Source organism: Brachyhypopomus gauderio, chromosome 7 (assembly GCF_052324685.1).
Source record: "Brachyhypopomus gauderio isolate BG-103 chromosome 7, BGAUD_0.2, whole genome shotgun sequence".
Classification (NCBI taxonomy): domain Eukaryota; kingdom Metazoa; phylum Chordata; class Actinopteri; order Gymnotiformes; family Hypopomidae; genus Brachyhypopomus; species Brachyhypopomus gauderio.
Window position 1 is genome coordinate 16,963,439 of NC_135217.1, and position 15,904 is coordinate 16,979,342.

The 15,904-nt window shown below is 50.2% G+C and overlaps 1 protein-coding gene across 5 annotated transcripts in view; it reads left to right on the forward strand.

Moving 5' to 3' along the window:
- The first annotated feature begins 390 nt into the window (after positions 1-390).
- map3k15 (mitogen-activated protein kinase kinase kinase 15) overlaps positions 391-15,904 on the forward strand; it is a 26,439-nt gene continuing 10,925 nt past the window's right edge. For 2 of the 5 annotated variants that reach the window (XM_077012146.1, XM_077012148.1), the window contains exons 1-21: positions 396-729; positions 825-1,333; positions 2,657-2,796; positions 3,550-3,573; positions 5,476-5,669; positions 6,900-7,068; positions 7,176-7,282; positions 7,381-7,551; positions 7,680-7,792; positions 7,920-8,079; positions 8,241-8,391; positions 8,507-8,614; positions 8,723-8,772; positions 8,996-9,091; positions 9,312-9,399; positions 9,489-9,622; positions 9,702-9,829; positions 10,126-10,256; positions 10,358-10,463; positions 11,549-11,706; positions 11,790-11,973. In XM_077012146.1, coding sequence (XP_076868261.1) covers positions 1,036-1,333; positions 2,657-2,796; positions 3,550-3,573; positions 5,476-5,669; positions 6,900-7,068; positions 7,176-7,282; positions 7,381-7,551; positions 7,680-7,792; positions 7,920-8,079; positions 8,241-8,391; positions 8,507-8,614; positions 8,723-8,772; positions 8,996-9,091; positions 9,312-9,399; positions 9,489-9,622; positions 9,702-9,829; positions 10,126-10,256; positions 10,358-10,463; positions 11,549-11,706; positions 11,790-11,973 — 2,710 coding nt within the window. In that variant the 5' untranslated portion in view covers positions 396-729; positions 825-1,035. Of the gene's footprint in view, positions 730-824; positions 1,334-2,656; positions 2,797-3,549; positions 3,574-4,755; positions 4,834-5,475; positions 5,670-6,899; positions 7,069-7,175; positions 7,283-7,380; positions 7,552-7,679; positions 7,793-7,919; positions 8,080-8,240; positions 8,392-8,506; positions 8,615-8,722; positions 8,773-8,995; positions 9,092-9,311; positions 9,400-9,488; positions 9,623-9,701; positions 9,830-10,125; positions 10,257-10,357; positions 10,464-11,548; positions 11,707-11,789; positions 11,974-15,904 lie in introns of all 5 variants that reach the window. The other 3 variants (XM_077012147.1, XM_077012144.1, XM_077012145.1) reach the window with 3 other exon arrangements.

The following is a 15,904-nucleotide window of genomic DNA, read 5'->3' on the forward strand; positions in this document are numbered from 1 at the left end:
GGTTATAGTTTAACATTAAAAATGTGAAAATCAGTGGATTCCTAAAGGATGGCGGGATAAATGAAAGCACATAAGGGGGTGGGTAGAGGAATGACGTCAGTATGAGGGGTAGTTTGTTGAGGGGCTGGTTCAGATCAGTATATCATATTTAGTGCTTCTATCCATAAAGGAGTTTCAAATCATATGAGACGACAGAAAAACTGAATAATAAAGTGAAGGAAAAGAAAAGGCTGTGTGGTAATCTGCCTGCCGGCCTTCCTATGTATGCTAAAACTGGTTGCAGCAAAAAATAAAGGCGGTGAAAAATGAAGTCCATAGGCTGAAAAGTCTTAAAAAGGGACGGATTAAATAGTGGTGGAGGTGCAGCAACCCGGCGAAACGGGACGAGCCGTTCAGGCGCGCGCGCCCCAACAGAAATAACTTTCTCCGCGTGCACAGTGGCACGCGCCTATAAAACGAGCGCTTTATATTTAGACATCTGCACCGATTAGGTTGAACATCAACACCTCTGGAGGGATCCGACACTAGAGAAGCACCTCAGCTAAGAGACACTGTTGCCGGTGTGCTCCGTGTTCAAATGCACTTTTAAATAGATTTAGAAGAACTAGAGAAGAGGCTGCAACATGGACTACGCCTCGGGTTGGAAGAAAAAACGGAGAGATTATTATTCCGAGTTCAACTTTTCCTGAAAGAAATAAGCGTTCTTTGTGCCAAGCCACAAGAAGTGCGGTAAGTCAGTGCCGACACTTTAAATGCAGCGTAAGATAGTGAGCTGCTTCTTCCTAATTACATAACTCTGAAGGCCCTCTTCCTCTTTTTGGAAGGCCAAACTGAAGACGGGACTAGACTGGACTGGGTCGACACCAAACATCACCTGTGCTGCAAATACTAGTGATGAGCACACGTTTAATCGGGCGTGAGTGGCAGCCCCTCTCTCGGGGGCAGGGGCGTACTGGACCACTTTGGTTAGTCAGCATTTATTAACCAAGGCAGGCTCCGGAGAACAAAACCAGAACCCATCGTCGGAGGCGCGCTATGGAGGTCATGTCAAACCAAGCGGGGGAGAGCGGAGACCACACCGCTGGTATCTCCATGACGGCCGTAGAGAGAAGCGAGGTCACCAGCCCCAGCCCGGTGAGCAAACAGCGGTCTCTTCGGGCCGTTTACGTGCTGAACGATGGACTGAAGGCGGTGGCCGCCAACAGCCCGGAGTCCGGTGCTTTGCAATGTCTCCAACGCGCGTGCGATGCGGAGAGCGCAATACTGACCACCGTGACCTTCGGACGACTGGACTTCGGGGAAACGTCCGTGCTGGACACGTTCTATGATGCAGGTGAGTTTACTACCATCTCATGTGTGGTCAAACTTTGCTTTAATGTGCTACACTTGAATTAATATCGGTGCAAAAGTTTAGTCTGCATTTTTGCAGTGCTGTGTGTGAATAGACATGTCCTGACCTGCTGAAATCCTCACGCATTACAACAGTTCTCTCCTGGAAATCGCGCAGCTGTTCCCTAGAAGCTTTCGTGCAAAAAGTAACCACATTTTCTTTTGAATCAGACGCACGTGTGTGAACTTGAAGCTTTAGCCTCTAGGTGCTGAACATGTTTTGCATGAAGACAAATGACTCACCTAATGTATGTAAACGTTGGGATTGTTTTGTGCAGCGGTAATCTGCAATTGGTTGCAACTCGCACATCAAACGGAGGTTTAAAATATAATACAACAAACCATGGCTTAAAATATGGTTTAAAATATGGCTTAAAACATATCCAATGTTGTTTTTGTGAACTTTTGAAAATACCTTCTAGAAATAAGTGCTGACTGAAGACAATGTCAGAGAGTAAGTCAGACAGAAGAAGTCAGGATTAGCATTTCATCCGTTGCAGGCAGAATTAAGGCCTGATATTCCATAGTTGTACTGCCGTGCACGCTATAAGCGTTCAACAATTGGTGACGACAGCAGAGTTTTGTGTGCATACTGTAATTTGGGTTAGTATGCCACATTGCAGGATTTCTCCCTTGTGGTCAACTGTCAGTGGCTCTAGCAGGAACTAGATTAGGCTCTGGTAATCTAGATAAATTGAAATGTACTGATTTATTTGTTGGTACAAAGGTTTTTCTGGAAATTATTTTATAGCATTTCTTCTACTGCATAAGAAAAATCACAAAATCCATAAGAAATATTGAAAAATATGTAGTCTGCTTAATTTGTATTATTAAGATGTGCAAATGTGCAAATCATTTGTCTTACGTATGGTCTGAATATGAAGTGAATGTACATGTTCTGTGGGGTTATGATTCTAAAGGCAAACATTGAGCGTGTTCTAATCGATCACCCCCAGTCATTACGCTGCTGTGTCATCATATGACGGCAACAAGGTGTGCTAAAAACATCATGTGTTATCTGCGTTGAAACCCAAAAAGACTGCGGCTGAAGTTGACATTATCATTTGTTTTGTCCTGGCTGACTTCATCTGAGCACGGGAGGCACACGTGCGTAGTTAGGATCGGTTGGTAATTTCCGTAAAGACATTCCTTTTAGTGTACGTTGTTTTATGGGGAACTGTTGAAACAACGTGGACTGCCCTCTTTATGCACAGTGTGATAAGTCCTGTGGTGGGCTTCATAGCACTCTCACCTTGCGTGTTTGTAGACATTGCAGTCGTGGACATGAGTGATGTGTTCAGACAACCATCACTCTTTTACCATCTGGGCGTGCGTGAGAGCTTCGACATGGCCAACAACGTCATCCTTTACCATGACACGGACCCAGACACAGCACAGTCACTGAAGGTGAGGTGTGCATTCATGCACACACATGCACACATACACGTGCACCCACTTGTGCACACAAAAGCATCCACTTTATTTTTACTTTTCTGTTTGTAACACAACACAGCTTTTGGTATCCTCTCATAAAGCACCCTGTGGAAGGCTAACACTGTTTCGGTCTAATTCTGTGGTGAAATAACTGTGCTGGAGCATTCGTTCCACTCAGAACCTCCCAGAAAGCATCATTAGACTTCAGCATATGAGAGCGTCTTCTCTTGTGTCCCATATGGAGTCCACCAAGACCAATTGTTTACAGAAAGAGCGCTGACGTCTTGTCAGTGCGTAATAAATCATTACACACATTCCCAGCATTTTAGCAAGAGAGCCCTCCACAACCAGGGGGCCTTCCAGCTATTTCCAGCCCAGGAGGTGTTGACTTCTCTGGGCTTGTAACCATGGATCAGCCTGGCCCTAGACGGCATGTGCTGGGTCTAAGTGCGAGCATGGCGTGCTCGGGCAGCTGCTCACAGCCGAGCCGCTACAGAGAAGCGGGTGAGGAATGCCCCGTAGTGGCCAGGCCCTGCGTGTCTGGACCCCAATCAGAACACGCTGCAGTTTGTACTGTACTTCAAGACCTCAAGGGATTAGCTGCACCCGTCCGCGTCCTGCGTGGTCGCCAGCATATCGAACAAACGGACGAGTGCACGTGAGGATCTTCAGGTGACGTGTAACACTATTGGATGAGTAATGTTTGTTCTTTTTCTTTTCCTTAAGGACATGGTGGCTCAGAAGAACACAGTAAGTATCAAATCAGAGTGACTTTTGTTTTTTCTGCAAGGCTAAAGTCACATGGTTGCTGTCATGGGAGCTGAGATTTAAAATAAGGGGGTGGGATCTTTGAGCTTTCAGGTCACCATCACGCCACAACACCTAATCATTCTGGGCTTTGCTAAGGAGAAGAGCAAAACCCAAAACCTCCCATTCAGGAAACCGTCAAATCAGAGAGCTGCAGTTTCTCGTCCACCTATTAGGTGCGCTTGTCCTTTCTGCGACAGCCAGTAATATAGCAGCGTTTAACCTCCAGACACATTCTAGACATTCTCCAGGGCATTACGTCTTCTTCTGTGCTTCTGTCTGTAACAGTGTTTCAAATCATTAATTCCAGATTGGGCTGCATAATGTGACCAGCTAAATACAACCGAGGGAAACAGACTAATGCCAGACTTAATTCATGGAGGTACACAAAACAAAGTCTCGAAGATTCAGCATGGTGTGTTACCAGGCTGTTGTCTTGACTCCTGTATGGGTGTTAGGAAAAATACCATTCGGTGCAGTGTGGCTATTCCTGGAGCTTTCTTGTTGCCAGCACACTGTATGCTCGGGTGTTATTTGTTGCTCTGTGTCAGTGCCCTAAAATAGCCGTCATGGCTGAAGCTGCATGTGCACAGCACAGAGGGCATCTCCCGCGCTTTCACACGTAGTGTATTGATACACTCTAAATGGGCTCGAGAGCCTGGAGGTGTGCTGAGCCTCTCCCCAAAAGTCTGTGCCTGCTGGACGCCTGCTTCTGTGTCTAGACGCATCAGTGGATGAGGTGCTAGCATTGTTGTGGGAGAAGCTGGCTGATTCCAGAGGTCTGACCTAGTAGCCACTGCCTTTAAATAGACCCCCTTACAAAACCAGCTGCTTCCAGAAACAGAGACAACGAGAGGATTATTTCAGTGTTCGAGAACGCTGTAGCAGCGACACAACAAAGGCGCTGAGGCGCTCGGTCTTGTTCGGTCCATTAAAGCACTCTTCCGTTTCTTCTCCCCATTCCCTTTCTCTATGGGTTGCTTGTAGTTTCTCTCTTTGTCTCCCTTCTACTGTGTTACCCATCCTCCTTTATTTCTCATGGATCACCTGTGTGCGTGTCTTTCTTCTCCTCTTTTTGCCCCTCACCCTCTCTCTCTCTCTCTCCCGTGTGTTGGCCTGGAGTAGACCCACAGGTCCGTTACCGTAGGCTTTCCGTGGGTGCAGTTGCCTCCGGAGTATCGCGGCTCCGGTCTGAGGAATAAAGTAGGTAGCGCCCCTCTGCGGTGCATGCTGGCGACCCTGTGACCCTGTGGCCAAAGGTCATGGCAGGGATGAACAGTGAAACATGGGGCTTCGCCTTTGAGCTCCACTAGGCCTGCCTACACATGTGCAGAAATGCATGGTGCACGCGAAAGGGACGCACGATGCATGAGATGAAGAGTAATGACATGGAATAAAGGTTTACACTTCAAGCGCTCCTTCTCACTTTTGAGATCAATTATGGAGTGGAACATTCTATTAGTAGCATTTTTATTGTTATTGTTTTGTAATTACAATAATAATTATCGATAAAATTTTTGTTAAAAACATTATTCTGTAGCCGTATGTGCTGCAGTGCCACAGAGGGTATGTGTGGCATATGCGGTGAAGTCTTGAGATTGTACATGACTCTCAGACATGATGTGGGTCAGGACAGCTTCCAGGGCACAAGAGAAGATCCTTGAATGAGACGGCTGCCGGAGGAACTCTCGGAAAATCGGGAGGCAGAACTTTGCTGAAAGATGTTTAATAAAACACTCCCAGTCGTCCCAGTTTGGTTTGGTGTGCTGTGAATTTGTAGCATGCAGGTGCAGTCTTGAATGCTGCAGGCAAGAAGCTCACGTGTTTGTCCACTGCCCCCTGCAGGCCTCCAGTGGGAACTACTACTTCATCCCCTACGTCATGACGCCCAACCACGAGTACATCTGCTGCGAGAACGTGGCACAGCGGCGGGCGTCCGAGTACATGCAGCCCAGCTGGGACAACCTTCTGGGGCCCCTGTGTGTGCCGCTGGTGGACCGCTTCGTCAGTCTGCTCAAAGACATCCACGTCACCTCCTGGTACGCTGCTGCTGGGCGACGTGGCCGAGAGGCGCACGGCTGCCATCACACGGCCCGTCACACGGCCCATCACACGGCCCGTCACACGGCCCATCACACGGCCCATCACATGGCCCGCCACGGCGCGCAGCCTCGGTCGGCTCTGATCAGAGCTCCTGTGCGATTGCTGCCAACAGGAAGCTCATGGATCCTCCCCCACACACTGTCATGAGACATGAGTGCAATGCTGGAAAATTAGCGTTTATTAAATGAGATTACAAGACAAAAAGGTTATTTAAATATTTAAATGGGGGTAAAGCACAAGTATAGTTAAAATATCAATTAATTTATATATATATTTGTTGACTATATAGTACATCAGATTCTATATGGTTTGTGTTTAGCTTGTACAGCTGCTAGGAACTGTTCAATAAAACAAGGCTGTTCTTTGATTTTACATAGAAAATACCATCATTATGAAATATTTCTATTTCATCACAAAAAGGCCAATAAGGTGAATATCCACACTGAGTTCCCACACAGCGATGCCCTAATACAGATAGTTATAAGATGGTAGAAGAGTTCTGACGCAAGCTCTGCTTTCAGATTTTAGCATGCAATGTAGTTTCGCAACAGCCAAGTAATCACTATGCTAAGTGGATTCTGAAACTGAAGTGGTTGGAAGTGTCACAAACCTTCAGGTGCAAAAACGCCATATCAACACTGACCATAAAATAGCTGTAAACACTCGCCCATTGTTTTATTTTTATTGTTGTAAAAAGTGACACCAACGCCTCATAAACGGGCTTGTTATAGGAAAGGAACTAAAGGGACTTGCATGCGTACTTACAAACACAGATATGTATAGTGTTAGACAACAGTCAGTTCTGTTGCAGGAATTAGGCAACAGTCAGTACTCTTACTTTAAAGGTTCTTTGGTTCACATATAGCTCCCCATTTGTCCTGTATTGATGGTGGAGTCCTGTTTCAATCCTGCAGAGTGCCCGTGTTTTCTCAGCCACGCCCACATGCACCAATCTCACGGTGAAATGGGACATCACACAGAGGAGCTGTGGGACCCTCGGCTGAGCTTGTCATTTCATATGGACCATATTAGCTGTATAAGCCACTACATGCTATCCCTGTGAACTGAAGAAGGCTCCTGAGGCCTGGCTGAAGTCCACTCAGAGAAACTTTGTGTACCTAGGCCTGCATGAAGGGCCTCTCATCCTTCACTCTCACTCTTTGTAGCGCCTCGTTCAAAGACACTCTACTGAATGATATCCGAAAGGCCCGAGACAAGTATCAGGGGGAGGAGCTGGCCAAGGAGCTGTCTCGAATCAAGCTCCGCATTGACAACACCGAGGTTCTCACCCAGGATATCGTCATGAATCTGCTCTTCTCCTATAGAGACATACAGGTATGTTGGCAGACTGGGTCAGTAATGAGGGGCATCTGCTCTCTTTAACGAATGCTGAATGCTAGAGGACCCACAGGTGAGCCCTGCTTTCCTCCACTGCATTTCAGGATTACGATGCCATGGTGAAGCTGGTGCAGACCCTTGAGATGTTGCCGACCTGTGATCTGGCCAATCAGCCTATGATCCAGTTCCACTACGCCTTTGCTCTCAACAGGCAATTGCAAATGTTTACAGAAGCTCGTTCTAAAAGTGATGTGCTGTATACACACCGGTCACTTTGCCTGCTACTAACTAGGATGTGTGCGTGCGCAGGAGAAACAGCCCTGGTGACCGGGAGCAGGCCTTGCGTGTGATGCTGCAAGTCCTTCAGTCGTGCGAGCACCCCGCCCCGGACATGTTCTGCCTGTGCGGCCGCATCTACAAGGACGTCTTCCTGGACTCCGACTGCAAAGACACCAAGAGCCGAGACAACGCCATTCAGTGGTGAGAGCGGCCGAAACTCGCCCGTCTCACTTCCGGCATGCTCCCGCAAGCTGCGTTTGAAGGGGTCCTTTCCTCTCGATGACGTTAAAGTGTAGCGGTTGTTTGGTTTGCTGCGTCTGGGTGATCAGGTACAGGAAGGGCTTTGAGCTGCAGCCCACGCTCTACTCGGGCATCAACCTGGCCGTGCTGCTCATCGTGGCTGGACAACAGTTTGAGAGCTCCATTGAACTCAGGAAGATAGGTCAGCTTCTGTTCTCCATCTTTCATCTCTTCCTTTCCCTTTGTTTTATCTTTTTTCGGCATAATTGAACAACTCTGGCTTCACAGCTCTCGCCTTCTCTCTTCCTCTCGCTCTCTCGCTCTCTCAGGCGTCAGGCTGAACAGTCTTCTGGGCCGTAAGGGTAGCCTGGAAAAGATGAATAATTACTGGGATGTGGGCCAGTTCTTTACGGTCAGCATGCTGGCCAATGACATCCCCAAAGCAGTGCAGGCTGCGGAGAAGCTCTTCAAACTCAAACCTCCTATCTGGTAAGTGGCCTGCACCAAAACCCCAAACCAGAAGCTTCGGAGTTGCTGTCAAACCCTCGAATTGTGGAGCTATCTTCGCACGATCCAGAAAAGCCAGGATGTTTAATAAAACACGAGCTTGCTGCCTCTGACTGGCATCCGCCCCCCTGCTCCTCTCTCAGGTATTTGCGGTCAGTGGTGCAGAACCTCAAACTCATCCAGCACTTCAAGAAGCAGAACACAGAGCACTCTCCTCAGAGAGAGAGACTCAACTTCTGGATGGACATCATTGTGGAGGCCACACAGGGGACCACCAACGGCCTGCGTTTCCCGGTACTGCCCTGGCACTTAGCAGATGGGGAAAGACACACACACACACAGCAAGAGTCCGTGTCTGGCTTCTCCAACATTACCCTGTAACCATGTTATCTCTCTTTACATTGTGAAGGTGTTGATTCTGGAGCCGACCAAAGTGTACCAACCCTCTTATGTGTCCATCAACAGTGAAGCGGAGGAGAAGAATGTGTCTATCTGGCACGTGTCTCCTGCTGAAACGGTCTGCAGCACACACACACACACACACACACACACACACACCGAACAGCATACTAATAGCTTTCAAGCATTCCCTTTATCTGTCTGTTTCTGAATGTTCTCTGTCCAGAAAGGCATCCATGAATGGAACTTCACTGCATCATCCATCAAAGGGATCAGGTGAGGGCTGTTTGCTCTGTCTTTCTCTCTCCCTCTCTCCCCTCTGTGTATGTGAGAGAGACAAAGTGTGTGAGTGTGTGTTTATTTTTGCTTCTCCCCTGGCTGTGGCTTTTGCACATGTGTTCAGCATCGTCTCTCCTGAGGTCTCAGTCCTCTTAGCCCTAGCTCACTGGCTCCAGGGTCATCTATCTGCACCATAATAACGTTATTTCTCTCCATCCAGCATCTCCAAATTTGATGAGCGCTGCTGTTTCCTGTATGTGCACGATAACTCAGATGATTTTCAGATCTACTTCTCCACTGAAGACCAGTGTGGCAGGTGGCTTCCACTGCAAACATCACCACAACACACCTCAGAAACATGTCTTATGAAAACTCATATATGTGCTGACGGCTTGCTACAGTCAAAATGTCAGATGAAAGACAGAAACATAAATATGCTCAGACATACTCCTAATGGACGCTGGTGAGAACATTGGTGTGATGCTGGTTTGAGTACCCTGGTCTTGAGGACAACCTTCTCTCCGCCATCACATCAGGTTCTGTTCCATGGTGAAGGAGGTGATCACCGATGGGACGGGAAATGCCGTGGAACTGGAGGGAGAAGGAGACGGCGACACCCTCGAGGTGAGATCCAGCCCGAGCTTTCTCGCCCTCTGACCCCTCACGCCCCTACCACTCGCCCTTTGACCCCTCGGACCCCACCTGTGTTGCAGTACGAGTACGACTATGACGAGAACGGTGACAGGGTGGTGCTCGGCCGTGGCACGTACGGGGTGGTGTACGCCGGCAGGGACCTTAGCAACCAGGTGCGCATCGCCATCAAGGAGATCCCCGAGAGGGACAGCAGGTGAGAGCAGCGCCCCCTTGTGGTCGGAGCTGAAGCCGTGCCGTCTTCCTGTGACTGATTACCGGTGTTGTGCATGCAGGTACTCCCAGCCTCTGCATGAGGAGATAGCCCTGCACAAATACCTAAAGCACAGAAACATCGTCCAGTACCTGGGCTCGGTGTCTGAGGACGGATACATCAAGATCTTTATGGAACAGGTTCCTGGAGGTATGTGGGTGCGTGCGTGTGTGTGTGTTCTGTTACTCTGCACACACACACACAGTTGCCAGTTTTAGTAGGTGCACCAACTCAATAGCTAGACCTGTAGGCTACAAGTTCCTTCATAGACAGTGTGTGTGTATATATATATATATATATATATATATATATATATATATATATATATATATATATATATATATATATATATATATATATATATATATATATGTACATGTGTATATGTATATATGTATGTATGTTGTGGTGTATGTTGTGGTGGTGTTCTGTGGCTCCACCCTCAGGGAGTCTATCAGCATTGCTCCGTTCAAAGTGGGGCCCTCTGAAGGAGGCCACCATCATCTTCTACACCCGCCAGATCCTTGAAGGGCTACGTTACTTGCACGAAAATCAGATCGTCCATCGGGACATTAAGGTAATCGGGCTGAGGTGTTGATCCAAAAGTCCTGCTGCAACCCCTTGAAAGCCCAGCTAGGTCTGAGCTTTGTGTCGTCTGTATGCTGCATTTATCTCCAGGGAGACAATGTCTTGGTCAACACCTACAGCGGCGTCCTGAAGATCTCTGACTTTGGCACGTCTAAGAGGCTGGCCGGAGTTAACCCCTGCACTGAGACCTTCACGGGTAGGCCTCCTTTCTAGCTTGTTCAGAGAAACATCCCACATCCTTTTCCTCTTTGACGTTATGCCTCTGGCAGTCATGCGTGGTGTGAAGCAAGTGACCATGTGCTGACCCCTCGCCATCCTGTGTTAAGCAGCTGACCGTGCACTGACCCTTCACAATCCGCCATGAAGCAAGTGACCGCGTTCACCAGCCCAGATGCTTCTTGTACTGCCAGAGCCCGTCGGCTAAGCACAACACCGCTGAGGTGCCGCGGTCAAACGAAATGACGGCGGTCGTTTTGCGAGAGCACATCCCTGGGAAAGTCTTTCGGACCTTACTGATCAAATGATATCCCACAGAATGGCCAGACTTCAGGGTGTAATGTCATTTGGCTGCCTAAATGTGATCAGCAGGAGCTGTGATCATTGGCGCTGGAAGAGCTCAGAGTGACTGGTACTCCTTTTCCACCCTGGTAAGAGCATTTCCACAAAAGGCTCTGCAAGCATCGGTCCTGACCAGACCACCGTTGCACATCTGAACCGGAGCCCTTTGGCCATCCACGTCCATTCAGCGGGTCATTAGAGCGGCTTTGTTAAGTCAGAGCGTAGGTCAGGTGAAAGGCGCGGTGCGGGGGCTTAGGTAACCGTGCTTCTCCGAGGAGGCTGTTTATGAGACATCTGCCTGTGTGGTTGTAACTTGAGAGCGGCCGAGTAATCAGGTCCAGTGGTGGGAGCGTGTTTGTGTTTAATTACTGCCCGACGGAGCACGGAGCAGGTGCACTCTCCTCCTCCCTACCTCCCTCGCTCTCGCTCCTTCTGGCTTCATCCCTTCATCCTTATCATCTTATCCCTAATTCCCTTCTCTGTCTGCTTGTTTTGGTTCTAGGATCTTTTTTCTTTATTTTCTTATTGTTAATAATGTACTGCTGTACAGTGTTGTGCATCTGGCTGCTAAATTTACAGGATCAACAAAGTATCTCATCTGTTCTGTTTTTGTTGGTTTACATTGTCTGTATTGTTTTCTCCACATATTTGGGTTTTTCACATATTTTCTCACATGGTGTAGTCTCTGGGTCAAATGCAGTTTGAGTGTTCTGTCTTCCCCAGGCACGCTGCAGTACATGGCCCCCGAGATCATTGATAAAGGGCCACGAGGTTATGGGGCCCCGGCGGACATCTGGTCCTTGGGTTGCACCATCATCGAGATGGCGACAGGCAAGCCCCCCTTCCATGAGCTGGGGGAACCGCAGGCGGCCATGTTCAAGGTACAAGGCCCGTACGGATGGAAGCGATTCGTCGGTTGAGAAGCACATGGTCCGTGATGTCATTCTCTCGTGTTATATGATAGGTCGGGATGTTTAAGATCCATCCTGAGATCCCGGAGGCGCTTTCCCCTGAGGCCAAGTCTTTCATACTGCGCTGCTTTGAGCCCGACCCCAACAAGAGGGCCACGGCCGGCGACCTGCTCAAGGATTTGTTTGTGCGGCACAACATCAAAGGGAAGAAGAACAAGATTGCCTTCAAGCCCTCAGGTACGCACAACAGGGGCACACACACACACACACACACACACACACACACACACACACACACACACACACACACATGTGTACACAGCTCTGCCAAACCCCCCATGGAGGAGCGACCCAGGTTCTCTGCGATGTCTTTGATACTAACACAACAAGCCCAGACCCCTCTGAGTCACTGACACCAGTCACTGCAGCTAGAGATGCAGGTGGAGAACTCTAGAAGCCCAGCAGGAGTTTGGCTGCACATGGGGGTGAGCTTGGCTGCGTTGGTTCAGTTGGCAAAAAGTATGATGCCATAACCTGATAGACGCACCCACCCATTCTCCCACAGTCCCACACCCCCCCCCCCCCCCACCTCCACCTACACACCCATACATCTCCCCCCACACCTCCACACTCATACACGTACACCTACACACTCACACACCTCCCCCCACACCTCCACACTCATACACGTACACCTACACACCCCTACACCTCCCCCCACACCTCCACACTCATACACGTACACCTACACACCCACACACCTCCCCCCACACCTCCACACTCATACACGTACACCTACACACTCACACACCTCCCCCACACCTCCACACTCATACACGTACACCTACACACTCACACACCTCCCCCACACCTCCACACTCATACACGTACACCTACACACTCACACACCTCCCCCCACACCTCCACACTCATACACGTACACCTACACACCCCTACACCTCCCCCACACCTCCACACTCATACACGTACACCTACACACCCACACACCTCCCCCCACACCTCCACAGTCATACACGTACACCTACACACTCACACACCTCCCCCACACCTCCACACTCATACACGTACACCTACACACCCCTACACCTCCCCCCACACCTCCACACTCATACACGTACACCTACACACCCACACACCTCTACACTCATACACGTACACCTACACACCCACACACCTCCCCCACACCTCCACACTCATACACGTACACCTACACACTCACACACCTCCCCCCACACCTCCACACTCATACACGTACACCTACACACTCACACACCTCCCCCACACCTCCACACTCATACACGTACACCTACACACTCACACACCTCCCCCACACCTCCACACTCATACACGTACACCTACACACCCACACACCTCCCCCCACACCTCCACACTCATACACGTACACCTACACACTCACACACCTCCCCCACACCTCCACACTCATACACGTACACCTACACACTCACACACCTCCCCCCACACCTCCACACTCATACACGTACACCTACACACCCACACACCTCCCCCACACCTCCACACTCATACACGTACACCTACACACTCACACACCTCCCCCCACACCTCCACACTCATACACATACACCTACACACTCACACACCTCCCCCCACACCTCCACACTCATACACGTACACCTACACACTCACACACCTCCCCCACACCTCCACACTCATACACGTACACCTACACACTCACACACCTCCCCCACACCTCCACACTCATACACGTACACCTACACACCCACACACCTCCACACTCATACACGTACACCTACACACCCACACACCTCCCCCCACACCTCCACACTCATACACGTACACCTACACACTCACACACCTCCCCCACACCTCCACACTCATACACGTACACCTACACACCCACACACCTCCCCCCACACCTCCACACTCATACACGTACACCTACACACTCACACACCTCCCCCCACACCTCCACACTCATACACGTACACCTACACACTCACACACCTCCCCCCACACCTCCACACTCATACACGTACACCTACACACTCACACACCTCCCCCACACCTCCACACTCATACACGTACACCTACACACCCCTACACCTCCCCCCACACCTCCACACTCATACACGTACACCTACACACCCACACACCTCCCCCACACCTCCACACTCATACATGTACACCTACACACTCACACACCTCCCCCACACCTCCACACTCATATACGTACACCTACACACCCACACACCTCCACACTCATACACGTACACCTACACACTCCTACACCTTCCCCCACACCTCCACACTCATACACGTACACCTACACACCCACACACCTCCCCCACACCTCCACACTCATACATGTACACCTACACACTCACACACCTCCCCCACACCTCCACACTCATATACGTACACCTACACACCCACACACCTCCACACTCATACACGTACACCTACACACCCACACACCTCCCCCACCTCCACACTCATACACGTACACCTACACACCCACACACCTCCCCCACACCTCCACACTCATACATGTACACCTACACACTCACACACCTCCCCCACACCTCCACACTCATATACGTACACCTACACACCCACACACCTCCACACTCATACATGTACACCTACACACTCACACACCTCCCCCCACACCTCCACACTCATACACGTACACCTACACACTCACACACCTCCCCCACACCTCCACACTCATACACGTACACCTACACACCCACACATCTCCCCCACACCTCCACACTCATACATGTACACCTACACACCCACACACCTCCCCCCACACCTCCACACTCATACACGTACACCTACACACTCACACACCTCCCCCCACACCTCCACACTCATACACGTACACCTACACACCCACACACCTCCCCCACACCTCCACACTCATACATGTACACCTACACACCCACACACCTCCCCCCACACCTCCACACTCATACACGTACACCTACACACCCACACACCTCCCCGCACACCTCCACACTCATACACGTACACCTACACACCCCTACACCTCCCGCACACCTCCACACTCATACACGTACACCTACACACTCACACACCTCCCCCACACCTCCACACTCATACACGTACACCTACACACCCACACACCTCCCCCACACCTCCACACTCATACACGTACACCTACACACTCACAAACCTCCCCCCACACCTCCACACTCATACACGTACACCTACACACCCACACACCTCCCCCACACCTCCACACTCATACACGTACACCTACACACTCACACACCTCCCCCCACACCTCCACACTCATACACATACACCTACACACTCACACACCTCCCCCCACACCTCCACACTCATACACGTACACCTACACACCCCTACACCTCCCGCACACCTCCACACTCATACACGTACACCTACACACTCACACACCTCCCCCACACCTCCACACTCATACACGTACACCTACACACCCACACACCTCCACACTCATACACGTACACCTACACACCCCTACACCTCCCCCACACCTCCACACTCATACACGTACACCTACACACCCACACACCTCCCCCACACCTCCACACTCATACACGTACACCTACACACTCACACACCTCCCCCACACCTCCACACTCATACACGTACACCTACACACCCTTACACCTCCCCCCACACCTCCACACTCATACACGTACACCTACACACCCACACACCTCCACACTCATACACGTACACCTACACACCCACACACGCTGTTACGTATCAGACCAAAATAGTCTCTGCCCTCTCACAGAGCTCACACATATGGTGGCCATGACAAACTCTAAGCCATCAACCCAAAAACCATCGTTCCTCTCATTACCATGAACTTCAACCAATCATATCCATCCATCCACACACGCTCGCTGTCGAATGTGGACGCGGGCCCCACACCACAGCTGAAAAGCTACTAACCGCATGTCGTCTTTTCTTTCCAACGGTGACGGCTGGGCTGAACGTGGCACTGCTGCGTTCTGTGGCAGTGTGGCAAGGTTTGTACCTGTGTGTGTGCTGCACCTGCCCTCCTCAGGGTAGCTCGCCCTGCTCCTCTCTCCCTCCTGATGGTGGCGGTTGGTGTCTTGTGGTC